The 25,496-nt window shown below is 47.0% G+C and overlaps 3 protein-coding genes across 6 annotated transcripts; 1 reads left to right on the forward strand and 2 right to left on the reverse strand.

Annotated features, from left to right (window-relative positions):
- Positions 1-834: 834 nt before the first annotated feature.
- On the reverse strand, positions 835-10,316 carry CHTOP (chromatin target of PRMT1). Of its 2 annotated transcripts, none has more exons than XM_061183459.1 (6): positions 10,040-10,316; positions 8,958-9,039; positions 7,463-7,616; positions 4,725-4,908; positions 3,763-3,900; positions 835-2,069 (listed from the first exon to the last, which is right to left on the reverse strand). In XM_061183459.1, exons 2-6 carry the CDS (start codon positions 9,020-9,022, stop codon positions 1,864-1,866), a joined length of 747 nt encoding a protein of 248 aa, XP_061039442.1. In that variant the 5' UTR covers positions 9,023-9,039; positions 10,040-10,316; the 3' UTR covers positions 835-1,863. The 2 variants fall into 2 exon arrangements, with proteins under 2 accessions (XP_061039442.1, XP_061039441.1); XM_061183458.1 differs by having other exon boundaries at positions 4,725-4,911.
- Positions 10,317-12,082: 1,766 nt separating this feature from the next.
- Positions 12,083-16,918, reverse strand: S100A1 (S100 calcium binding protein A1). 2 transcript variants are annotated; one of them, XM_061183463.1, is made up of 4 exons: positions 16,556-16,918; positions 15,484-15,542; positions 13,346-13,498; positions 12,083-12,388 (listed from the first exon to the last, which is right to left on the reverse strand). In XM_061183463.1, the coding sequence occupies exons 3-4, from the start codon at positions 13,484-13,486 to the stop codon at positions 12,245-12,247; spliced, it is 285 nt and encodes a 94-aa protein (XP_061039446.1). In that variant the 5' UTR covers positions 13,487-13,498; positions 15,484-15,542; positions 16,556-16,918; the 3' UTR covers positions 12,083-12,244. The 2 variants fall into 2 exon arrangements, with proteins under 2 accessions (XP_061039446.1, XP_061039447.1); XM_061183464.1 differs by lacking the exon at positions 16,556-16,918 and having other exon boundaries at positions 15,484-15,613.
- On the forward strand, positions 16,431-25,014 carry S100A13 (S100 calcium binding protein A13). 2 transcript variants are annotated; one of them, XM_061183460.1, is made up of 3 exons: positions 16,431-16,537; positions 17,519-17,712; positions 24,593-25,014. In XM_061183460.1, exons 2-3 carry the CDS (start codon positions 17,560-17,562, stop codon positions 24,734-24,736), a joined length of 297 nt encoding a protein of 98 aa, XP_061039443.1. In that variant the 5' UTR covers positions 16,431-16,537; positions 17,519-17,559; the 3' UTR covers positions 24,737-25,014. The 2 variants fall into 2 exon arrangements, with proteins under 2 accessions (XP_061039443.1, XP_061039445.1); XM_061183462.1 differs by lacking the exon at positions 16,431-16,537 and adding an exon at positions 17,003-17,357.
- The last annotated feature ends 482 nt before the right edge of the window (positions 25,015-25,496 follow it).

Here is a 25,496-nt window from a genome sequence, read left to right on the forward strand (position 1 = left end):
CCCTGCAAGATGACTGACAAAAGGCTACCAATGGATGTGAAGTTCACATGGGGTAGCCTGCCCACTGCCAATCAGCACCTCTCCCACAGATGAGCCTTGGGGGCTGACTGGAGTTTGGGATCTAAGGAACTATCCTTCAAATTGGCCTTGCCCACACAAAAATACCTTTTTCACTCTTTCCGATTAAAGGTTATAAATACTTGTCTGGGCTAAAGACCTCCAGTCTCACAGTCCACTTCTATTAAATAGTTATAGTACAGACACTTCAAAACTAGGTCTGATTGGTTATGTGAGCATGGCTCTGTCCTAACTCCGCATGGTCTCTTCCAGCTCTCCCTTCTACAACTAAACTTGCTTCACAATCCAGAGGTTAAGTAGCCCAGGTCATACAAATGGGATTCAAGTTCAGGTTGTCCTGGCCAAAATTTCCTTCCCAGTCTACAATAACACACAACCTTCCAACAGTTTAGGGTACCAGGTAGCTCAATGGCAACTGGTTTGATTAGAGGTGGTTAGCTTCTTCTTTTCCCTTAAACAGCACAGGGGAAAAGGGAAACCAGGGCCAGGGTCCTCGACTGCCTCCTGAGACCATTATGTTTGAGCTTCCTAGAGACCAAATGTGTTGGTACATTACTCTGTGTGGTTAATCTTACCTCGGGGATTATTCAAAAGAGGGCAAATTGTTCACTTTCTGCCCCAAAGTCACATCCCCCCCCCACCCCAAATTTTAATACAACTATGAAGGACTCTCAACTCTACAAGGGGTATATCAAAATATTGTTATAGTGGCCATAATATTTCAAAGAGCCCAACCAATAAAGAGAAAGTCCTGACTGGATTTCAGAGAACAATTTCTTGTTATAATGAACCAGAAACAAAAGACTCTACTGAAACTGGAACAGTTGACAGAACATGGCTGAACTTAATTAAAACTTCAAGGGGAATAAGGGTCAAACAAAGTCAATGAATGAAGCCCAAGATCGGCCTGGTATAAACATAAGGATAATAGCATTTCAGCATGGATATCTTCTGACTCCTCCCACCAGATATCTGCCATCAATTTCCAGCCCTTTCCCTTCTGAAGCATCTGCCAAACCAAACGGCTTTCCCCACTCTTTTGTAGGTGTAAGCCAATCCAAAAATACCCTTTGGGCATGATGCAAAGCCAAGAGGAAAAGTTTATATATCTCATTCCAGGGTAGAAAGTGCACATACCTGACCTAGTACACTGGTTATGTGGTGTAAATGTACATGGTAATAACTTTAATCAAATCAGAGCTGCTACCGTGTGTAACTTGTTAGGTGGCCCTGTAGCTATGTCAAAGTTCCTAATTTACTTTACTAAAACATCAGCGTGGCAGAATGCATTTTTGAGCTCCAGATTTTCTAAACACTTTTAAGAGGCTCTTTAAAGATGATGCAGAACAGAACTGTATCTCAGAAACCTAGACATTAAGGAGGGACATTGATGGGCTCTTTCTGGTACTTTTTCATGGGAGATGAACAGAGGAAATGTCAGAATGTCAAAGCATATGACAAGTGAGGGAAGGCAGAGCGGGGAAGAGGGTGTACTAGCCACAAGGCCAACAAATTCATGTTCAAAGAGAAGTCTGGGCAAAGGAAAAAAACCCCAAACAACAACAAAACAAAACAAAACCCAAGTCAGAGGAAAAAAGGGTTTCATACAACACAGTATCAAAAAGTAAAAGGAACACACTAAATGCACAAACTGGTGGCAAGTCAGTCCATAGCCTATTATGATAGGTCCTTCCAGCATCAATCAAGTTTCTTCTCATCTGTTATCTCAAGGTTATTTACAGATGTGTGACTTTAACAAGAATCTCACAGGAGGGTGGGCAGGCTTCAATCATTGGTTTCGGGATCTGTCTGAGCCATGTAGGCATCCAACTCAGCATCCAGGTGTCCTTTCGTTTTTGACATGTACGCATCCAGTTGGTTGTCCAGCTGCTCCTTGGTCAGTACAGGGCGAGCAAGGGCACCTCTCCCTCGTCCACGGCCTCGTCCTCTGCCTCCAAAGCCCCCTCTTCCCCGACCTATCATACCCCGACCTGGCCCAAGGGAAAAAAAAGAAAAACAGTTACAAGTAAGTTCAATTGGTGCTATGGTAAATGCCCCTTAGAGCAGTGGGGCCTAGCTGAGAAAGGCTGAAGGGCAGGGCAAAAGAGGAGAAATCTGGAAAAACAGGAAACATACTGGGTAGAAAGCAACACATGGAAAGCACACATAATGAATCCCTTACTACATGCTCATCTCTAAAAGCTATTTAAAATTTTTTTATTCTATCAACAAAGTAAGGGAATATAGTTAACTGATAATTAAAAACTTCTTAATCTCTCCTAAGACAGAGAAACTAAAATTTGAGACTCGCTATATAAGTTTACAATTAAAATACAAGTACATTAAAGATAATCTCATTTAGTAAGATAGGGAGGAAGTAACAAGGGCACAGAGAAACAGGGGTGTGAAGCTAGACAGTTTTCAAATTAAACTTTACTGGAGATCCTTCTGAAAAATTAGCTCGTCTCCTCAAATTTATCAAACCTAATGAACTGATCCTATGTCAGGAGACTGAGGAGTTATTCTGACATAGGAACAATGAAGGGAATTGGGGAAAAACATTTTGAGTAGTCCCAGCCATTTCTATCTCCCGATTCTATTCACATTTTAACAATTATGGTTATCTGAGAGGTGGTTTCAATTCACTTAACAAAACATACCCAGCTTTCTGAAAAGCTACTTCAGACTCCTCCCCGCCCAATCCCTGTGATGTCTCTCTCAGAAACCAAGTCAAGATAATTTGGAAACATGCTATTTCATCCTGAAACCCAAACTAGCTTGTACTTCACTCAATAAGCCAAGCAACATATAATGCGAGAGAAGAAAACAAGCCCTCGGTTATCAAATTTCTTTTCCCAATAGTTATTATCCCCTGGCAAATTCAAGGTCATAAATTATGGAAGACCCACCACACACTTTAAAAAGACCAAAGCAAATATACCCAGGGGCTACAAGAATATATATTTATTTTTCCTGGACAGGTGTTGCTGGGAGTTTTCCACTAAACTCTAAGCCAGAAAACTCCCATGAGATTTGGCATTAACAGCAACACCATTAAAAACTCTCTTCCAGTCTGGGCCATGAGGTCACAGGACAAATATCACTAAGTCTCAAGGTAAGATTATCAACAAGAGTCAGTTAGTTAACTGACACAATACCATCTTGCTTTTTCTACTTTGATCAAAAAAAGTCATCTCTGGTTTCGCATGGACACAAACTTTATCTTGAATTTACTTGGTTTCAGAGTCAATACCTAGCTCCAAGCCTCACCATCCTCTTTAACTCTGCTTCATTTTTGTACATGTCCCTCCTTTCTCTTCTTAGACTCAAAGTGGGTTTTGAGCTATGGGGTGGGGTGTGTGATGGTGGGTCAGGGACAGAAAAAGATAAAACGCCAAACTGACCATTCTGTCATTTTTAACAATACAATTTAAATTTGCAAGAGCCTGAAAGAAGTCTGAATATAATCTGGCTCTGTAACACATACCTGACTGTTCTTGGAAAACCCATGACAGACCTCCACATTACCAGCATGTGAATTTAGAAAATAAGCCAGTTTCATAAAACAAACAAGACAAACAAATAAGCCTGCCTATGACTTGAAGCTGTGCAGAAAGGTGGCTCTGAGTTTTGAAGGGAGAGAAATAAGGGGAAGCTAGTCTCTGAAGTTGGTAGCTGACTAACCTCTACCACCGATTCCGCCACGACCCATAGCTCCACGCCCTAGGCCCCCTCTCCCAGGACCTCCACGACCTCGAACACCACCTCTTCTTAAGCCCATTCGGGGAGCTACGGCTCGTCCACCTCGGAGCAGGTTTTGACCTTGGAGAGGAGGCATACAATGTATATGCAGGTAAATCCAAGAGAGACAAAGTAGATTCTAACCAAAGGAAGGCGGTGAGGGTTAAATGAGAGTTAATTCAGTTAATTTTCAGGTTGGGTGTGGCAAGCTGCACACTGAGTGTGAAAAGATTAAGCTGCTCTTTATTCAATCAATTCAACAAGTCTGACCACAAATCCACTTTTGGAAGAAGCTGGGAGTTAAGTCAATTAGTTAAGTACATACATCTAATGAGTATCTATTGAATAATCACAGGTAGGTGCCTAGCATTATGGCAGATTTAAAAATAAATGATATGGTTCCTGCTCTCAATACAGTTTTGTAGGGGACAAGAACTATATAGAGAACAGTATAACAGTGCCTAAAATGTAACATATAGCTAAGTGCTATTGGTCAACTTGTCCTCTTTTTTCCAGATGTAATAGAGTATTTCACTAGAACCAGGAACAGAGATGATTAGTTAAGATATAGGCCAACAGGCCAAGAAGCTTCTTAGATTTGACTTATTTCTAGAACTTGAATGTGCTTCGATTCAAGCAGCAGCAGGGTGTTTTAAAATGGAATGGAGATGACATGAATTACCTGTTGTAACGCAGGTCCTAGCCTCTCACCATTGCACATTATCAGAAAAGGAATGGTATTGATAAAAGACATGCAGCACTATTAAAAATACGTGATTTCAGAAGTTATTAATTATATTAATACAAATTCAGGCTTAAAGATGTTAAACAAATGTGTCCATAAGCAGCCCAAGAGAAAAGGGAAGGGGGTGTGGCCCGACAATTATCAGGTACAGAGCACTGACCTCGGAGCGACATCCCGCCCCTAAGTAGGGTTCTTGTGGCACGTCCCCCACGAAGTCCTCCTCTGGGCAAGCCTCTCTGGATAATGGGCAGGCCTCGTCCTCCGATTGCTCCCCTGGCCAGGGCCCCTATTGGTCGGCCTAACCGTGCCTGGATGTTACTCTTACCCAGGCGCTGCTTTAAGCTCTTCTGGAAGAAAAGGTGTTAGGGAATTGAGATCAAAAAAGCAATCCAATGGGATTTAGCAACTCAAAGTGCAGAGAAAAAGAAGCAAGTGAGATGTCTGTGTGGCGGGAGATAAACCTGCACGGGGTGTCATAAGGATCCCAAACCAGAAGCAAGCCTTTGCCTCAGAACATGGTAGAAAACAAGCAGAATTCTGATCCAGAGCTTCTAAGAAGCTTGAGTATGGTCCCATGAAATTGGCATCACCACAAATTACCTAACTAGTTTGGCTACAGAAGTCATATACCACTACTTGGAACATAAGTTTTAATAAGAACACTGTATTTCAAATCCTGGATTCTGCTGTTTTTGAACCACCAGTTGACAATGACAGGACTGGATTCATACCTGCCCAAGGACTACCACTGTCTTCAAAGGCTTACTCAAACACCATAGGAAGTTCATCACACTCTGGGCAAAGTTTAAATTACAATTTCATTTGAATTCTTGTGACTTAAGAACAAGTTTGATTTCTCAGTCAAAGAGGCCAGTGTGTTCCATTTTTCCTCTGAGTATCTATCTCCAGACGGTCCACTTTTTACCTTAAGATGTAAATAAACACAAAAAAGTCAAATCTCCTTCCCTTACATATCTTAAATAGCCGTAATTCCATGTCTACCTTTGCAAACAGCTCCATTAATTCAGTATAATGACTTTTAATTCAAAATAAACACATAACTCAAATGTATCTCCATAGAAAACTAACCAAACCTGCATTAGAATTAAGACAGTTTAGCTATAATCATAAAACTCAGGGCCACATTTGAGAACAAGGACATACCATAGATAGAAATTTTTCAATAATCTGTCCCTCAAAGAGAAACTACAAAGACCACATCTCAGACAATTAAAATTCCTTCAGAGGAAAGGGTGACTGTGTAGCCTTGAACACCACCAAAGCCCTAGCAAACCTGTTCTCCTATAACGCCATAAGTCAGTATGAACGAAAATAAATTATGCGTCCTCAGGCTTCACCCACAAATGACTACAAACGATTTTCTCTGCAACCATATGCTGCAAGTTATTATTATTAGCTTTCTAGCATGAGATCATAAACTGCTTCTAATCAGAGGGGCAGGCTCTGAACATGAGGTCAGGACTTCTTTCTACAAGTCTCTTGTGTTTAGTCATCCTTGGTACATTCTCCCAAGATCTGTGCTTTAAGGGGAGAATGCATAGTACTTAGAAGTTCTTCTCCCTTCCCATCCCTTACTTGCCACCAATACTAGTCTCTAACATTGAAAAGAAGCTGAAGGATGTCAACTGTATCATTCAGTTTCCACTCTAGAGCTGTGCTATATGCTAAGGTAACCACTAGCGACATGTGGCTAATTTAAATTACAAGTAAAAAAAAAAATAAATAAAAATAAAAATTTAAGATCCTCAATGGCACTAGCCACATTTTGAGCGCTCAACAGTCAATGTGGCTAATGGCTACTGTACTGGAGAGCACAGATACAGAACATTTCCAACACCGTGGAAAGTTCTATTGGACAGCAGTGCTCTAGAGGCTACTTTCTTCTGCACAGCCTCTGTTCCAAGCTTCTTGTTAAAAGGTCCTTTGGAATAATATGTCAGAGACCTGTCTTCAACAATTTTTAATATTTACTCTTAGAAAACAGTGGCGCCTTTTACTGCTTCCCTGAGTCTGGGATGAATGCAGCCACTCCAAGGCTTAAGGCAGCTGAAGCAGAAAAGGCCTTGTTTATTTTTGGTCAGTGAGCCCAGTGGTTCAGGGTGGGGGTGGAAGGGTGTTATATTTAACTGCTGATTTTATGCACAGCCATGCAGTGCTACCAGTTAAAGTCCTTACAGTTGCATGGCACCGCCCTCCAGACGCCCAGCCACAGCTTGGACATATCCTTCCACAGCCACTGTCCGGACTTGCATATAAAGTCTATGAATAATAAAGAGCAGGTTTTATTTCAGATCTGAATAGGATTATCTCTTACTGGAAATTTGAAAGAGAACCCGCCAACTCTTAAATTAATTACTCAGTGTTCTCGCTCTACTTTACTGACAAAACTTTAGGTGCTGTGGAGATGAGGGGACCCCACTCTTTCTACTGTTTAGCATTGAAAACCTTTGACTAAGAGGCCTTTCAGACTCCCTGTATTAGGGAAGAAAGAATAAAATCATTTCCCTAATTTGTAAACCATTTAATGAGAAATAAAGGATTTTTTGAAGATCTAAAACAGAAACCGAAATTTCTTTGTGGAAAAAGCCAGTGAATCTATTTTAAGGGCAAAGGATCAGAGAACAAAAGAGATTAATACTCATTGATAACACAGAAACAGGCCACCTTGATGGCAAACTCCCTAAAAGAGAAAGACAACAAAAAGTTACTTATTGGTACCTGCCAGAATGGGAATTCTCTGAACTTCTCTTTCCTCCAGAGAAGTTCAGCTTTTGCCCTGAGCCACCTCGTAATTATCCATGGCGTCCTGACAGCCTCAGTGCACTACCTGACAGGGATCACCAGCTGCTTCTGGAGCATTAAGACCCATTCTCTCACCTGCTTAAGTTTTAATGCTGCCTGGACAGAGGGTCTATTCTCCATCTGCTGGGCCAGTCTTCTGTTTCTGGCACTGGCTAGCTGCTGTTGTTGCTGCATCGAAGCCCGAATATTCACTGGCATCGGCTGTTTGTTCTTCAGCATATTAGTAAAGCTTCAAGGTCGAACAAAATGGATGTTTAAATAAACGCTTTATTACAAAACATTTATTGGCATTTTCATGGCTTGCTAGACCAGGAGCTCCAGATCCCACGAACTTTAAGTAAAGTGGTACACTTAGATCAAGGCTGATGTGGGTTAAAGACTCCTCTGCTTCCACAAACTTGCAAGAATCAGAAACTTAGAAATGCAGCTAAGTGTAGCACATTCAATCAAAAGTGATAACAAGGGCTCAGGTAACGGCTTTTAGAGAGGTAGAAAGTATGAAAAGCACGCAATAAGCAGATATGATGACAAGAGACAGAAGATGTAGTTTCAAAGACAGACAAAGCAAGCCAAAACCTTTGGGGACCTGAGGGTGCACTTTAAGGGCAAATATAAGGAAGGACTAGAGCACCTTCAAAGCCCATGGAAATGATACACCCACATAAATTATAGGAGCATATCACATTCTCATATATTTGTTCACGTAGTAACATGAATATGGAGAATTAGTGTATCACTAAGGGATAAAGATAAGTACATATGCTTCAGAAAAGGCAAACAAACATAAATAAATCTTTTAGTGGTCTAACATCAGCTTAATAAAGTCACTGGTCGAAGGCACTCAATGAACAAAGCTCTCAGAGACAGAAAGTGCCTTTAAATGCCTTAACTTTTCTTAGTGTCAAATGATTACTTTTTCTGACTCTAAGTGATTACTTCTGAAAAAGTTAAGATTAGTTTAATCATTTAAGAGCTTGTGAAGACACTCTTCTATTATTCCTGTCAAGGTAAGTTTAATGGAATGAAAGAGAAGAACATTCAATTGTAAAAGAATTGAAAGCAAAAACAAACTAAAAGCAGAATGGAAAGAAAGTGAAATGGAGCAAAGCGAGTGCCTCTTACAAGGCCCAAGAATGACATTCAAGGGCCTTTGGACATATTCATAGCTTGCTACCCGCCTCTTACAGGCCAGACACAACACTGCTGGCCTTGGACTGGGCAGCAAGCCTACTGCAGCTAGGGTACCATGCTACCGAGCTGCACCACCCCTGTATCAATGTAAAAAAAAAAAAAAAAAAAAGTGAAGAAAAGGGAGGGTGTGAGGAGTCTTTTTAAAATACATCCCACCAGATAAGTATTTCAGACAGCATAACATAAAAATCTACTGATAAGGGGTTTTGAAACAACCGCCCAATTTGTTTTGTGTACCACATACGATGCAACTAAGAACAGAGGTCTGTAGCCTTCTGTTGGTATTTAGTTTAAAACCGGTTTTTGTGCATTGGACCCCAGGGCCAATTTAAGTAATGTTTTCTTATGAACGAGCTGAAGTTGCTGTTGGCTGCCTCACCGCTCATTTAGAGACATCTTGGTGGTGCTTTTTAGCACAACTTTCGGCGCTGACTGTGCAGCCATCTTCAAATCCCGAGAATCTACAAAGGACAATGGACAGAATGAGCAAATGAGAATGACGACCACCTCATTTCAACAAGTGCCAAAGGCCCCAACCAAAAATGAATGAAAAGACCTGTATCAATGACTATTGACGATCACACCAAAACTCATTTCAGGTGCTTAAACTTAAGAAGCTAGCTACCTCAAACTAATAAACTCCAAGGCCACAGGACAGAAAATATCTGCCCAAGCCTCCAAAATGGCAGACTTAGACCTAGCCAAAGAAACTGTTAAGAGTTTGGCTTTTCATCTAGAGCGGTCCTTCTCAACCTTGGCTGCAAGAAGTTTTTTTTTTCTTTTTCTTTTTTTAAAAAAAAACAACAAAACACAGAAGCCTGGGCCCAAACTATTTAAAGCACAATCTCTGATGGTGAGGTCTGGGGCTCAGCAATTAGAAGGGGAAAAAAACCCAAAAAGTCTACCTCGAAGGGAAAAAAAAAAAAAGGCTACCTCGGTGCTTCTCTTGTGCAGCCACAACTGAGAACCACTGATCTAGAGAGATGACACAAGCATACCAGTTTCAGAATCAAGTAGGAGCCTTAGCAAGGGCCTGCGGAGCTGGGGGAGGGAGGGAGTAGGCAAGGTTTCCCTAAATGGGCATTCACCTGGGAGTTCGCTCCCGGAGAGCGCTCCACAAAATTTAACCCTGAAGCCGCCATTACTTTCCAACGTTCCCTAAAGTCGTGTAGTTCTCCTTTGATCTCCCTTCCCTCTCAAAGCCCTGTGAGAACCGCCAACGTTGCTCAACCCACCAAACAACATTCTTTTTTAACCCTATCAAATCCCCACCTTTTCCATCAATGCCGCTGCGAGTTTCCAGTTCGGGGTCTCCCCCGCTTCCCTCTCAGGGGCTCCGCCCCCTCCGGGGCCTCCATCTCGGACACCCTGTCTGCCTCCACATCCCGCCAGCTCCCGTTCCGCGTCCGCCGGACCCCTCCGTTCCCCAGGACTCTTGCCCTCCTCACCACAGACACGTACCGAAGGAAACGGACGCCAGTGCTCCTCCCGGGGCTGCCACCACGGCTGCGGCAGGCGGGCCGGGGGCCGGCCGAATCTAAGTTGACGGTGGAGGGGCTCGGGTTAACTTGGTGGGCGGTTAGTTAGATGTGTTAAGCGGTAGATTGCTAGGTTAGTTCGTTGCTGTTGGCTGGCTGTCCGGTTGGCCCGTTCGCCTGCTAACCGGCCTGCCCTTTCCTGCCTTTCACCACAGCGGCTGCCGTCAACTCCCGCTCGGTGTCGAAAACAAAATGGCCGCCACACCCAGTACGGAGAGGGACCGGCTAAAATGGCGTCGACGCAGTTACGTTATGCGTCAGATCCGCCGCACCACTAAGGGGCCGGAAAATTTGTGCCACGCCTGCGCGGGATTAGGGCGGAGCCCTAGGGAGAAGGCGGGGCTTTAGCAAAGGCCTGGTCTGTATTAAACGGAGCCCCCTGCCCCCCCCGCCCAGGAAGGGGCGTGGCCAAGTGGCATAGCTCTATTTATTTTTGGAAAATGGATTATTTTTTAAAGCTTTTAAAAAATATGTATTTATTTGGCAGCATTGGGTCTTAGTTGCAGCATGCGGGATCTTTAGTTGTGGCATATGAACTCTTAGTTGCAGCATGTGGGATCTAGTTCCCTGACCAGGGATTGAACCTGGGCCCCCTGCATTGAGAGTGCAGAGTCTTAGCCACTGGACCACCAGGGAAGTCCCTGCTCCCGGGTTTTAAGGGGGCTGCGGGTTAGTAATTTGGGTTGCTGGGGCTGATTCAGTACCCCCCGAAAAAGATGTTCGTATTTCCTGGCGCATCCCTCCACCCCCTCAAGCTAAGGCAGACGGACTACAATTCTTTATGCGGATGTTCCTCCGTCTCTCTCTCTCTTTTTTTTTTTTTTAAAATTAATTAATTTTATTATTTATTTTTGGCTGCGTTGGGTCTTTGTTGCTGCGCGTGGGCTTTCTCTAGCTGTGTCGAACGGAGGCTACTCTTCCTTGCGGTGCGCGGGCTTCTCACTGCAGTGGCTTCTCTTGTTGCAGAGCACGGGCTCTAGGCATGTGGGCTTCAGTAATTGTGGCACGCAGGCTCAGTAGTTGTGGCACACAGGCTTAGTTGCTCCACAGCATGTGGGATCTTCCTGGACCAGGGATGGAACCCGCGTCCCCTGCATTGGCAGGCGGATTCTTAACCACTGCGCCACCAGGGAAGTCCTTCCTCGGTCTCTCTTGTGGACCACTGGGCCCAGGTAATTTGCACTGGCTCTCCCCTCATCATTTGCCTTGGCCCCGGTCAGAGGGTTGCAGATTGCTACAAATGCCCCAGCCAAGGCCTGGGGGCCAGTGCTGGGTGCACACCTCTACTAGATCCTGCACCACTCACCACCACCCATCCATATTTTCCTCTTCACTTCCCTCCCCAACTTGGCCTGAACACTGTTAAATAGTTATTTGGGGGGGACCTTTGCGTCCCTGCTCCCCCTTCCGTGTCCTCTCTCGCCATCTGCCATCCATGTGGATTTTGATGTAGACCTATGCGGGATTTTCATTATGGCTGGACACACAATAAAAGGCTCGCATGTTTGAAGAATGAGTGTATGAACACGTCTTAACACCCCCCACCCCAATCACGCGCATCAGATCCTTTCATTTTCCTTCCTAGCATGTATGTGTGTATGTTTTGGCATCCTTACTGGACTTTACCTATGTGATGTTGAGGGTCGTGTTTGTTTTGCTCACTGCTGTGTCCCCAGTTCCCATAGGTTGTCTAGCACATGGTAGGTCTTCAGTACATATTCTTTGAAGGTTGAAGGGAAATTCTTCTGGCTTTATATCTGAGGAGCTGATGTCTCCTCCACTTCCAGCTGGGACATTGAACCCCAACCTTCCTGGGCCTTGAGCATTCCTTAAGTAGGAAGATGTAATGGCCCCTTGACCTCTCTCAAAATAAGATCCCTCCCCAAATAAGGCAAGTTGGGAGTGAGCAGCCTTCACTTCCCCACCCACTTCCATACCCCAAAGGAGACAGACAGCAGCTGGGGGCTGGTGAGAGAGGAGCCTTTAATGAAAGATGAGTTGCAGGCCTGGCCCACTACTCTTGCGCCCTTGTTGGTGGGGAGGGAAAAGTGGGGTGAGGGGGAAGCAGGGTGAAGGGGCAGGTATGGTAGGGTGGAGGCGAAGGGCGCTGCCCACTGGGGCCGTCTGCTCAACTGTTCTCCCAGAAGAAGTTGTTACAGGCCACTGTGAGGGCAGCCACCAGCACCACATACTCCTGGAAGTCCACCTCTCCATCTCCATTCTCATCTAACTCCTTCATCACCTTGTCCACAGCATCCGCATCCTTTTGGGCCTGTGGAGGGAGGAGACGGAGAGGTAGGTGTATAGGGAAATGAACAGCACTGAGTCAGGGGCATGGGGGCTGGTTGATTGGGGAGAAGGAGGCAGAGATGAGCAAGAGGGAGAACTACTTCTAATTATGGGACTCTTGCTGCCCTCCTCAAAACTAACAAAATACTTGTGGCTTCCTGTTGCCTACAGAATCAGCTCCTTAACAAGGCAGAATAATAAAAACAATTACCATATGTTGAGTGCCTACAATGTGAGAAGCACTACACTAGGAGCTTTACAAGCACTGTCTCATTTAATTCTAGCACAAATAGTATGAAGTAGCTTTCATTAGTCCCATTCTAGAGAAGAAACAAATTGACAGTCGGTGGTTAAGGAACATGCCCAAAGTCACACAGCTATTAAGTGGCAGCGCCAGAATTTGAACCCAGGTCTCATAAAATCTCAAAGCTGGTACACTTTCTACTGGCTTCTCTTCTGCATCCTTCAGTCCAGTCAAAACTACCGAGCACGCTCCATCTTCTTTCTCACATGCTCTTGTTCAGATACTGTACCTCCTCCTAAAATGTCTTCATTTACCCTAATAATCTTCCAGGGGCCTGAGTGCCACCTCTTTGGAGAAGCCGTCCACTTCAGTCAGGTTAATATTCTCCCATAATCCTTTCTGGCACCTCTGTTAAGGCCCCGGGTGCTTCCTGGTGTTCAAGGTTTACTTTCAAGTGTCAGTCCTTCCCTGCTAGACTGTGTGTTTTGTTATTGATGCAGCTACACAGGGCCTAGCCCTTAACAGGTGATCAGTAAATCAGGGCATTTTGACTTGAACCCAGAGGAGTAGGGGAGCCTGGGAGAGGAAGGAGATGGTTGGGCTGAGCTGGGGTGGGGTGGGGAGATGGCAGGGAGGTGCCCACTCTGTTCCCCCACCCCTCGCCCACTCCACCCTGTACCCCAACCCTGTGCTCACGTCCAGGAAGCCGGAGAGCTCCGTCTGCAGCAGCTCTTTCAGCTCCTTCTTGCTCAGCTTGTACTTGTCCCCCTCCTTGCCCGAGTGGGCGTGGAACACATTGATGAGAGTCTCCATTGCCGTCTCCAGCTCAGAGCCCATCTCGCAGCTCACCTACCCACGTCCCACCATGGAAGTGAGCTGGGGACCATGCCTGGGGTAGCTGGGGTTGGGGTAGGGGCCCACAGCTCAAAGAGCCATGAGATCGGAGCCCCACCACAACTGTTCAGACCTAAGTCTAGCCTCATTCTCTGTGCCCTTCAATCCACACCCCAGCCAGAGGGAGTCAGGGCTTTGGGCATGGAGGTAGAACAGCTGGAGCTGGGCTGGCTCTAGAGGCCTGCAGTGGACTTTGCAGTGCTCCTGGCTGCCTGGATACTGAGGAGGGTGGGGCAGGCAGGTAGGGGTGGTCACAGGACCCGGCCTGGCTTCCTCTGGCTCTATTTTTACCCTGGACTTGCCTGCCCAGCACAGCCAAGATCTGCTGTTGGGGATGGTGGGCTGGGCTCCCCTCTATAGCCTTGACTCTGCTGCCCACCCCGAGCAAGGAGTCAATCTGGTGCCCTTAGTCGGCCTGGTGGATAGGGTGGCAGTCCGAGTGGGTGGCCCAAGGTTCATGGGGACGGGGCGTCTCACTGCCTCTGAGTTTCTTGTCAGCAGACTGGGGGCCTCTCTTGGTCCTTCTACACTGTTCTCTCCTGAACATGTCACTTTGGCTTCCCTCCGTTACCTCTAGTTTGGTTCGTCTTGCTTCTCTGCAGATTCAGCCCTTCTACTGTGTGGTGGTGGAAAGGGAAAGAGGAATGTCTGAGCCTTTTCCTTGGAGCCAGGGCTCCCAGGGAGGGGGAGAGGACACTTGTGGGATCTTGTCCCTGCCACTCCCACCCCCAGGCCCAACTTGGGTGATGTGGGGACAGTGGCAGCAGGGAGAATGGGGCTGGTATGTGTTAGGGGAGATAAAGGCTGAGTGCATGAGGTCCTCTGAATCCAAGGGGCTGGGAGAGAGGAGGGGAAAAATGGAGGGGTCTGTTGAGGAGAGGGGACTGCCAAGCCAGGGGGTCTCTTTCCCTTGGCCTTGGGACGTTGGCCCCTCCACAGCCTCAGGGGGCAGCTCAGGTGTCTCAGATCAGGTGTCCCCATCCTTCCCCAGACCTGAGGGGCTGGACAATGGGCCCTGATCAGATGACATTCTAGCTCTTCAATGGGGCCCTTGTGAATGTCACCTGAACTCCGGACGTGAGAAGGGGTTGTCACAGAGACACGGGGGAGATGGAACCCAAGCTGGGGCTGATGGAGGGGATAAGCTGGGGGGCGGCTGGGGGGGGCGGAGGGACGGGTGCTGGTGGCTCAGTTATCAGCCCCATCCAGCAGAGGCACTTAGAGGTTGCCTGGAGACCTCAAGCAGCCTGTGATTTTGCGTAGGGGCCATTCTGAGAGGACCTTGGCAGGGAGGGGGCAGACAGAAAAACAAAGGGAAAGACTGAGAGGAAAGAGGAGTGGAGAAACTGGGCCAAGAAAGAGGAGGAGGAGAAAGGGGAGGTCACATGAAGGGAGAGTGGGAGTGGGTATAGTACCCTGTACCCTCGTGCCCCCTTCCTGGTATCACATGATTCATGCTCTGCCACCCCCGCCCCCCAACTTCTCTGGGACCTGAGCTCTTGGCAAGGCTGGGTGGGGTGGCAGAGAGACCAAGGCTGGCGGGGGGTGGGTGGGCAGAGGAGCTGGTCCATCTGCTTTCTTATTCTTACACCGTTGGAAGCAAGGCGAGAGCTGGGTCTCCTCCCCAGCACCTGGGAGATGGAGGGAGCCTTGCGGGGTCACATGAGAGCTCTGCGGTAGGAGGGCCTGGTCTCCTGGAAACTCAGTGGCTGCGTTCCCCACTGGCTTCCTTATTCACTGAGCTCCCAGATCTCCCTCTGTCCTTCACTTGCCTCCCCTCACCACCTTCCAACCACTGTCTCCCCCAAATCCCGAGCTCCTCCCAGACCCTCAGGGCACCACAGTGCCATCCTCCCCAGACTTTTGGAGCCCTGCTGAAGTCCCCTTTCCGCAAAGCTGGCCAGGGCAGGGACCCAGGGCAGATGGGGCAGGATACTCACTGTCAGCCTGGGAGCAGGTTCTGGACAGACAGACGAGGCTGCAAATGTGGCTACCGGAGCTGTGTGGGGAGACCTGTCTTCAGTCGTCCTTCCCCCGCCGACACCCCCCACTGGCTCCACCCCTTCACAGACAGACACCCAGTGGGGCAAGGGGCCAGGAGTGGACAGAGGCGCCCTCTGTCTCCTGGGCTGGAACAGGCTGTCCTGTGTCCTCTTCTCCAGCCTCCCCTGCCTCCTCCCACGCTGGGTCCCAAAAGGCAGGGCCCAGGAGGAAGGGAGGTGGGAAAGGTCCTGGGAAGAAGGAACACTCAGAGGCCTTCTCGGCTCCCCCTGCCTCCCACAGTACTGGGTATGCTGCTAGGCCAGGAAGAGGTACACACACCTGGCTGAGGGGCTCAGCGAGGGAACTTCTCAGTGAATAATTTAGTCTTGGGAGTCTCCCCGAGGGGTTTCAGCCTGAGACCCCACCGCGGGATTTCAATCCAGGGTCTCCTCTATGGGGGGGCTTGGCCTGGGTCCCCCTCTGTTTGTGGGGTCTCAGTCTGGATCCTCTGTAGGGGTCTAGACCTGCAGGGTCCTTGGTGGGATCCCATTCTGAGGGGCCCTCTTGTGGTGTTTCTTAGATGGGACCTCTCAGTGCCGAGCTCCCTCAGTTGATTCTTTGAATTTACAGTGGCCTCCCCACCCCCCAACATACATACTCCAGATCAGAGGGGGCGGGTGTAGTGGGGCAGCAGGCTCCCCGTGTTGGGAGGGATGGGACCCCAGGATGCCTGCTGAATGGGATCTGGCCAGGCAGCTCCAGGCGGGCCCTCCCCCTCACCAAGTGGAGGCTGCGGTGGGCTGCGTTGCGGGGGGGGCCAGGGTTCCAGGCCTGATTGCTTGGGGTGGGGAGGGCCGGGCGGGAGGCGTGACTGGGCGCTCTGCTCTCTTCAGAATGCACGACGGAAACTTGACACCTCCGGGCTTGGGAGGGGCTCTTTCCTCCCTCCAGGGACGCTTATAAACCTCAGCCCTAGGGCTCCTGCTCGCTGCATCCCATCTCCTTGCCCCGGTGAGTCGCAACCCTTACCTCTGGAGGGTGCCTGGGGAGCCTTTTTCCGCCCTGGGCTCCCAGGTCCCTACCCTGGAGCCGGCTCAGACCGGGATTCAGGAAATGGCTTTGGGAAATCCAGCAGCAGTCCTTGCAGAGGGCAGGGGGTGGGTGGGAAAAGGGAGGATGATTGGGCATGCCCCGTTGCCTCAGCCGTACGTCTCCCCCGCCGGCGCCCCTCCACTCCGGGCGCTGTGAGTGCCAGTACCAAGCCCCTCCTGGGCGCGGGCAGTCAGCGGAGCCCCATCCAGGACCCTGTCGCTGGGAGACGGGGGCGGGGAGGGCTATGGGGTCCTGGGCTCCGCAGTGTGCCCAGCTGCCCCCGAGGGGAGGGGCGAGCGGGACGACAGAGAGGCGGGGTCTGCCCAGACCGAGCCAGCCCTGACCACAGCTGGGCATTTGCCAGACCCCGGCCTCTCTGCTGGGAAGAGCGGCCAGTGTGTGTGTGTGTGTGTGGGCGGGTGCAATGCAGGCGGGTGGAGACCCAGGTCCTTGCACAAACAAGCTTTGGAGACAAACAACCCCATGACCCTTTGAGGCCGGTTAAGCTCCAAGAAAAGACCCTTGGGACTGAACCCCACAGAGGGGCCACCAGACTGAGAGGACTCCAAAGAAGGACCCCAGACTGAAAGCCTGCTCCCAGACAGAGGGGTCTCCAGACTGAGGGACCACCACACAGGGGTCCCTGAGACACGGCCACTTCAAAAGGACCCCCAGACTGTGAGACCTAGAGAGGAAGGGGTTTCTGGAAGTGAACATTTCTTCCCCCACCTACACTGAGGTACCATTGCCTGGTCCCCTGCCCCAATCTCCATTCCTGCATCCCTGTCCCTTCCCTACTTCCCCTTGAGGCCTCCTCCAGGCAGAGGCTTGAGGTGGCAGCGCCAGGGCAGGGGCGCTCTGGCCTGTCCTGACTCTCTCTTTCTCTTCCCCCTCCTGCAGGTCAGCCCCGTGAGGACATCAGCTCCAGCCCCAGGGTCCTAATGGCAGCCGAACCACTGACTGAGCTGGAGGCGGCCATTGAGATTGTGGTCACCACCTTCTTCACCTTTGCAGGACAGGAGGGCCGGAAGGGCAGCCTCAGCATCAATGAGTTTAAGGAACTGGTCACTCAGCAGTTGCCTCACCTGCTCAAGGTAGGTGGGGGTCTCTGGGTGTGAGGTTTTGGGAGCCAGTGGCTGTGGGACACTGTGTATACAAGGAGCTATTACTGAGCATGATAAGGTGACCACAGGTGTACTGTGGAGGGGGATGTGGTGACTGCACGTGTAAATGGTTCTGGGTGTTCTTGCCTGGTGTGTTTGTGTGTATAGTTAGGTAATATTATGTCTGTGTGAGTGCGAGTGTTGTACTGGGCTTTGTGCTCCCATCAGATCATGCTGTCGTGTTCTCGTGGTGTCTCTCTGTGCCTCTCTGGTCTCATTTCCCCAACGCAGGACTGGACCCAGAGCTGGCTTCCAGGAGATTCATAGACCATCAGAGCTAGAAGGAGGCCAAGAGAAAACACGGTCCAAATTCCTCACTTCACGTATACAGAAACTGAGGCCCAGCTATGGGAAAGGGTTTGTCAGAAATAAAAACACAGCCAAATTAATGGAGTCATAGAATCTCAGTATAGGAGGTCCCTGTAAGTGGTCTGTGATTATTCCCCACCCCCTCTGGGAATCCCCTCAATAATGCAACTGACAGGATCATTCTTTCTCTCCTATTCACAGGGTGGAGTAGGGATTTACATTTCATCCGCTCTGGGTTGGCACATCATCCCAGGCTGTAAACAGTTTCTTTTACATCCTTTCTGAAAATTCAAAGGCACATAAAAGTGTGTGAACATGGATTAGAAAAAAAAAACACAAACTAGTCTCTGAAATTCATAGTCTATCATTTGCAATATCTCCTACATCCTTAGACTTTTCCCTTCCTATTCTCACAGGAAACTTCAGGCTCTGCCCTGAAAGTACAGCATTCCCTGTAGCCTTGTCAAATAATGACTGGTTTTTCTTCCAAATCCAACTCCCTCTGGGCCTTGAAATGCAGATAGTGACCTCTTTGCTTTTCATTGCAACTTCCAGATCTTAGTTTCTTCTTCTTCTTCTTTTTTTTTTGGCTGCACCCGCGCAGCTTGTGAGATTTTAGTTCCCCGACCAGGGGTTAAAACCCGGGCCCTCAGCAGTGAGAGCACACAGTCCTAACCACTGGACGGCCAGGGAATTCCCTCTTCTCCTTCCTAAGACACCCAGCTCCTTGGAAGCTCATATGTACCACGTGCCACCCTTCTAATTGCACACCTTATAGCTCTTCAGCTTCTGGCTTACTGTCTTTCTTCTCATCACTGCCACTGTCATTATCTTCAGTATCCACACAGACAACTTATTCAACACTTGGGCCTTTCAGTTTCTTTTTTTCTGGCCGCGCTGCGCGGCATGTGGGATCTTAGTTCCCAGACAAGGGATCGAACCCACGCCCACTGCATTGGGAGCCTGGCATCGTAACCACTGGACCACCATGGAAGTCCCTGGGCCTTTCAATTTCTTCAACTCCTTACTTTCAAAGGTTCTGTCTTCCTGCATCTCAGCATCCCTGCCCCTCCACTCTGCTGCCCTGTCCATTCTTTAGATCTTGTCATTACCAATGCACCATCTCCAAAATCTCAATTTCAGGCCTCTCTTTCTCTGTCTACCACCTCCTGTCATTCCAGTTCTATTCCTCTATCTAGTTCCTCCACTCCACGACTTCCTGACTCCACTGGGAACTTCAGTCTCTTGACCCTATCACTTTTTCATCTTCCATCACCATCCCTCGAGCCCTCATTTCCCTTCTTACTCAGCTGGGTTCTAAGGCTCACCACTATAATCACTCGCTCAACTCCCTTGATTCTCTTTCTCTCTGTCCTAGTTATTTGGCAAAATCCCAACCCAGGTTAAATCCAACATTTCAGCTTCATTAGCTTGTTGGTGAAACCCACCGTTCTGTGTCTGCGCTTCTACAGCTGAATCTGGCTAGAGAAAAATGCACTGCCATGTTGTTGACTTGTCTCACTTTAAATCTATAACCACAGCCCCCAGTAGGACCCTTAGCAATGCCTGGCAATTCTTCGACATTTCCCTAGTTAATTTATTTACCAGCTCTTTCAGATGATTATTTCACAACTTTTCCTTTCTCCTTAAACTCCAGTACCTCTTTTCATAGTCTCCCTCTCACTGAGAAATTTTCTCACTGAGAAAAATAAAAGCCATCAGGAAACTTCTATATGCTTCCTCCCCCAAAACTACCAACTGATCAGCACATTTCCTTCCTTCCTTCCTGTTAATATGAATGATCTGTCTCTGCTGCTAAGGCCAGCCGCTCCACTGGTGCACTAAATCCCATCCCTTCTCACCTACTTAAAGACGTTACTCTTTCAATTCTTCCTCCTTTTTTAAATTTTTATTTTTTTAAAAAAAGTTAATTAATTAATTTATTTTTGGCTGTGTTGGGTCTTCGTTTCTGTGCGAGGGCTTTCTCTAGTTGCGGGAAGTGAGGGCCACTCTTCATCGCGGTGCGTGGGCCTCTCACTATCGCGGCCTCTCTTGTTGCGGAGCACAAGCTCCAGACGCACAGGCTCAGTAGTTGTGGCGCACGGGCTTAGTTGCTCCATGGCATGTGGGATCTTCCCAGACCAGGGCTCGAACCCGTGTCCCCTGCATTGGCAGGCAGATTCTCAACCACTGCGCCACCAGGGAAGCCCCTCCTTTTTAAAAAAATAATTAATTAATTAATTAAATTTATTTTGGCTGCATTGGGTCCTCGTTCCTGCGCACGGGCTTTCTCTAGTTGCGCAGAGCAGGGGCTACTCCTCGTTGCGGTGTGCAGGCATCTCATTGCGGTGACTTCCCTTGTTGTGGAGCACGGGCTCTAGGCGTGTGGGCTTCAGTAGTTGTGGCACGTGGGCTTCGGTAGCTGTGGCGTGCAGGCTCAGTAGTTGTGGCTCGCGGCTCTAGAGCGCAGGCTCAGTAGTTGTGGCGCATGGGCTTAGTTGCTCCATGGCATGTGGGATCTTCCCAGCCCAGGGCTCAAACCCGTGTCCCCTGCATTGTCAGGCGGATTCTTAACCACTGAGCCACCAGGGAAGCCCTCAATTCTTCCTCTAATCTCTTGCATCATCAAAATTTCCCTCTCTACTAGATTGTTCTGATCAGTTTACAAATATGCTGTACTGTCTCCCGTCTTAAAATAAAAGAAAACCTCCCTTGACCCTATAATTCCCTCCAGCTGTGCCTTACATCTCTGTTCCCCTTTGTAGTAAAACTCCTCAAAAGCAGTGAGAGTTACTTATACTCTCCACTTTATGCTGTCTCTACTTTTCCTCTCCTGGTTCAGAATGCTCATCCCCCAGGTATCTGCTAGGCTTATTCCTCGTTTGACAGATTTCTGCTCAGATGGCAAATCCTCAGCATGACCTTCCTTTACCACTGAGTACAGAGATCACCTCCTTGTGCTCTGTTCCTTTACCCTGGGCTATTTTCTTTCAGAACACTTCCTTCACAACTTAGCCTCCATTATACAATTTTACGTTACCAAGAAGTAACATATAATTTCCTTCCTTTCCATGTAGGAAACATTCTTATTCCATGAAGGAAAGGAATCTGCTCACTGTTTTATCTCCAGCACTTAGTGTCTGACTCCTAGTTAGGTGCTCAATAAAATACTGAGGGAATAAGTGAGATAGTAAAAAAGTTTAAAAGAAGTAAAAATTGTTGAGTGAGTGAATGAATAAATGCATCTTTCTTATGGTTCTACAAATAGCTTTTTAAAAATGTAACAATGCATATAGGCTGTTTTCCCAGCTTAAAAAATGGTGTACTGTATTCTAATATGTAGCTTAATACAAATTTATGTAGCCAGTCCTCTATTGATGAACATTTCTCTTGTGTTCACTTTTCCCTTTTGCAAATGTTGTTTATATCGATATATCTTTACATACTCAAGGGAAAATATTTATAGAGTTAATGTCTGGCAGTATAAATATTAGGTCAAAAGGTTTGTTCTTAATTTTTATGGATGTTATTAATTTGCCTCGCAACAAGTTTGTACTTGTTTTCATGGCCACCAGCAGTGCATGCGACTGCCTGTTTCCCACATCCTTGCCCAAAATGGGTCTTACTGAGCTTTTATTTTTTTATTTTATTTTTATAAATTTATTTATTTATTTTATTTATTTTATTTTTGGCTGCATTGGGTCTTCTTGCTGGGTGCAGGCTTTCTCTAGTTGCAGCGAGCAGGGGCTACTCTTCATTGTGGTGCGCGGGCTTCTCATTGTGGTGGCTTCTCTTGTTGGAGCACGGGCTCTAGGCACGCGGGCTTCAGTAGTTGTGGCACGTGGGGTCAGTAGTTGTGGCTCGTGGGCTGTAGAGCGCAGGCTCAGTAGTTGTGGCGCACGTGGCGTGTGGGATCTTCCCTGACCAGGGCTCGAACCCACGCCCCCTGCCTTGGCAGGTGGATTCTTAACCACTGCACCACCAGGGAAGCCCTTACTGAGCTTTTAAATTTTGCCAATCTAATATGTGGAAATGGTGTCTTGTTCTGATTTACACTTCTTTAATTCTGAGTGAAATAGAACTTCAAAAAATATTTTTGATAGGCATATATATTGCCTTTTCTGTGAACTGCTTGTTTCTTTTATCAAAGAGTTTTTCTTTCCATATTGATTTATTATAGCTCTTTATAAATAAAAAAAATAGCCTTTGTCTATTATGTGCATTGCAAACATTTCCCCCTAATTTGCCCTTTGTCCTTCGAGTTTGTTTTTGGTCGTTTTTGCCTTACAGAATATAAAAAATTTTTATGTAGTCAAATCTGTCAAACTTTTCCTGAATGGCTTCTGTGTTTTATGCCATGTTTAGAAAGGTCTTCCCCAGTTTAACTTATTAAAAAACTCCCAGACTTTATTTTATTATTAAAATTTTCTTATTGATGTTAAATACGCCACTTATTATTTATTCAATTCACATGTATATTTTGGGGCTCTTTATTCCATTTCATTGATCTGTTTATTACTTATTTAGAAACATTCTCATTTAATTACTGTGGTTTTAAAATATGCTTTGATAGCCTGTAGGGTTGGTTCTCCCTCATTATTGTTTTTTTTTCAGAATTTTACCAGTAGATCCCACATATTGATTTTTCCAGAAGAATTTTAGTAACATTTAATCATATTAAAAAGAATCCTGTAAATATTTTAATTGGGATTATATAAAAATGTTATTTTAGGGAAAATTGACATCTTTACACTATTGAATCCTTCTCTATAAAAAAAGTATGTTTTTCTATTTATTCTTGTTTTCTTTCATATCCTTCAGTTCAGTTTTCTTCACAAAAGCTTAATAGAGTCCTACATTTTTTCCTGAGTGCTTTATTTTATTTTTTACTATTTTAAGTGGGATCTTTCATATTATATTTTCGAACTGGTATCAGTTTTTGTGTATTAATATTGTTACCTGATACTTTATCATTTCTAATAGTTTTTTGGGGGAAGAAATACAGATTAGTGGGTAAGAGCATAAGCTCAGAGTCAGACAATCTAGGTTCAAATGCAGGGTCTAGCTTGTCATCCCTGGTTAGTTGTTTAATCTTTCTGAGCCTTCATTTCTCATCTGTGAAATGGACTCATAATAATACTGTCCTTGTTGGATTGTTCTTGCATTTATTCAGTCAGTATTTATTGAGTGCCTACTACGTTCTGTTCTGACACTGTCCTAGGCTTTGGGTTATAGTGGTGAACAAGCCTCTGCTATGTGCCAGACATTCTCCCAGGCACTGGCATTATGGTGGTGAACAAGACGGACGAGGTCCCTGTGCTCAGGAGCCTTTCATTCTAGCAGATTATGAAGATTAAATGAGGTAAAGCATGTAGGGTGTTCAGCATATGCTCAGAACAGTCAGCACTATTAAGTGCTTACCTTGTTGAAATGTTAACCTTTATCACTCTTTTGTTTTTTTCTAGGTATACAATTATATAATTGCTAATATAAGAGGTGAATTTGCGTCTTCTTTCCCAACAATTTTACCTTTTATTTCTTTCTCTTGACTAATTGTATGTTTTCCCCCTCCATCCGTGTGTTACACTGGGCATCTTTGCCTTCCACTGGCAATGCTTATAGTATTTTATAAATAAGCATGATTGTAGCTTTAAAAAAAGTCTTGTTTAGCTCTTCTATAAATTAGCTTTGTGCCATCTATAGATTTGGCAAGCCTTCTCTGCCTTCATCCAAATGTTGATTCAAATGTTTAGCATGAGCTCTGCCTGAGGCACCCTTGTCTGGTTTGACATGGATCCATTGTTCAACAGTCAACTTTCTGGTTGTGGTTACTTATCTGGCAACAAATCCTTTGATCATGATGGTCCAACTTAGAATATCCTTAGATTTCACAGTTCTGCTGGGAGAGACTTTGCCAAGGGCCCCCTAGGAAACCACATACCTTGTGTCCTTGCCATTCCTCTGATCTACCAGGCTAGTGACCCAACTGGAAGAATGAGAAGGCATTAGGATTATGCAAATGGGCAGCCAAGTGCTGTGAACTTCTCCAGCTTTCTGTAAAGGAGGAGTGTGGCCTGAGAAGGCTCTGTGGGTGGTCAGAGTGAGTCAATGCCTACAAGGGCTCCCTGAGTGTCTTTGGGCTTATCCCAGGGCTGGCACAGCGGGCGTGCTGGAGCCCACCCATACCTGCAGTTGAAGGCCCATTGTGTGCATCTCTTCCTCTCTCTGCATTCAGTGACATCATGTTTATGGTTCATAATCCGCCATGGTGGGTATATTTAGACCACAGCAAACACTATACCCAGGCTCCCCACTTCCCTCCCCTGCTTCCCCTTGGAGTTGGGCACCAGGGCAGTGCTGTATTGGGGCTGCAGCTTCGTCCTGAAGGTTTGGGGCAGATCCTAGTGCTCTCTGAGGGAAGGGAGTGGTGATTGGCAATTCTTCCCTCCCTGTGTCAAAATCCTCGTTTCTAACCCCACTCTTCCCTGTGGTGTCTCCTCAGGATGTGGGCTCCTTAGATGAGAAGATGAAGAGCTTGGATGTGAATCAGGACTCAGAGCTCAAGTTCAACGAGTACTGGAGACTGATTGGGGAGCTGGCCAAGGAGATCAGGAAGGAGAAGGCCCTGGAGATCCGAAAGAAGTAAAGCCGGCTGGCTGGGATGGGGGTGGGCATGGCAGGGCTGGGCAGTACCCCACTCCCCACAAATAAAGCTTTCTCCTTGAAACACAGATGTTTCTCACTCACATCCACCCTGATGATTTCTCTTCTTGGGACTAGGGGGTGGGAAAGCTCTGTCCCCACCTGAGGTTGGGTCCAAAACTTATGAGCTCCTTGAGGACCAGGAATGTTATTCATCTTCAGATACTCTGCAACATCAGATCTTGTACAGGATAGGTGCTCAATAAATACATGGTTGATGAATCTTGGTTCCCACTTTCTTTTTTTTTAAAATAAATTTATTTATTTATTTGTTTGTTTTTATTTTTGGCTGCGTTGGGTCTTCGTTGCTGCACGGGCTTTCTCTAGTTACGGTGAGCGGGGGCTACTCTTTGTTGCAGTGCGCGGGCTTCTCATTGCAGTGGCTTGTTGCGGAGCACGGGCTCTAGGCACGCAGGCTTCAGTAATTGCGGCACGTGGGCTCAGTAGTTGTGGCTTGCGGGCTCTTGAGCATAGGCTCAGTAGTTGTGGCGCACGGGCTTAGTTGCTCCGCGGCATGTGGGATCTTCCCGGAGCAGGGCTCGAACCCGTGTCCCTTGCATTGGCAGGCAGATTCTTAACCAGTGCGCCACCAGGGAAGCCCAGTTCCCACTTTCTTATTCCTGGGGTTCGTGTCATTGGATGGTAATGATAGCAGTGAACATGTGTTGAGGGCTTGCTCTGTGCCAGGAACAGGGCTGAACATT

The sequence above is a fragment of the Eubalaena glacialis genome, chromosome 3 (assembly GCF_028564815.1).
Source record: "Eubalaena glacialis isolate mEubGla1 chromosome 3, mEubGla1.1.hap2.+ XY, whole genome shotgun sequence".
NCBI lineage: Eukaryota > Metazoa > Chordata > Mammalia > Artiodactyla > Balaenidae > Eubalaena > Eubalaena glacialis.

Bases quoted from the DNA above. Each gene is read 5' to 3' on its own strand.
- S100A1 (XM_061183463.1), bottom strand. From the start codon at position 13,486: ATGGGCTCTGAGCTGGAGACGGCAATGGAGACTCTCATCAATGTGTTC. The intron at 12,389-13,345 runs GTGAGCACAGGG...CTCCCTCCACAG, and splicing joins AGCTCTCCGGCTTCCTGGAC to GCCCAAAAGGATGCGGATGC.
- S100A13 (XM_061183460.1), top strand. From the start codon at position 17,560: ATGGCAGCCGAACCACTGACTGAGCTGGAGGCGGCCATTGAGATTGTG. The intron at 17,713-24,592 runs GTAGGTGGGGGT...GTGTCTCCTCAG, and splicing joins AGTTGCCTCACCTGCTCAAG to GATGTGGGCTCCTTAGATGA.
- CHTOP (XM_061183458.1), bottom strand. From the start codon at position 9,022: ATGGCTGCACAGTCAGCGCCGAAAGTTGTGCTAAAAAGCACCACCAAG. The intron at 7,617-8,957 runs GTGAGGCAGCCA...TCGACCTTGAAG, and splicing joins AAGATGTCTCTAAATGAGCG to CTTTACTAATATGCTGAAGA. The intron at 3,901-4,724 runs GTCAGTGCTCTG...CTCCTCTCCAAG, and splicing joins GGGCGGGATGTCGCTCCGAG to GTCAAAACCTGCTCCGAGGT.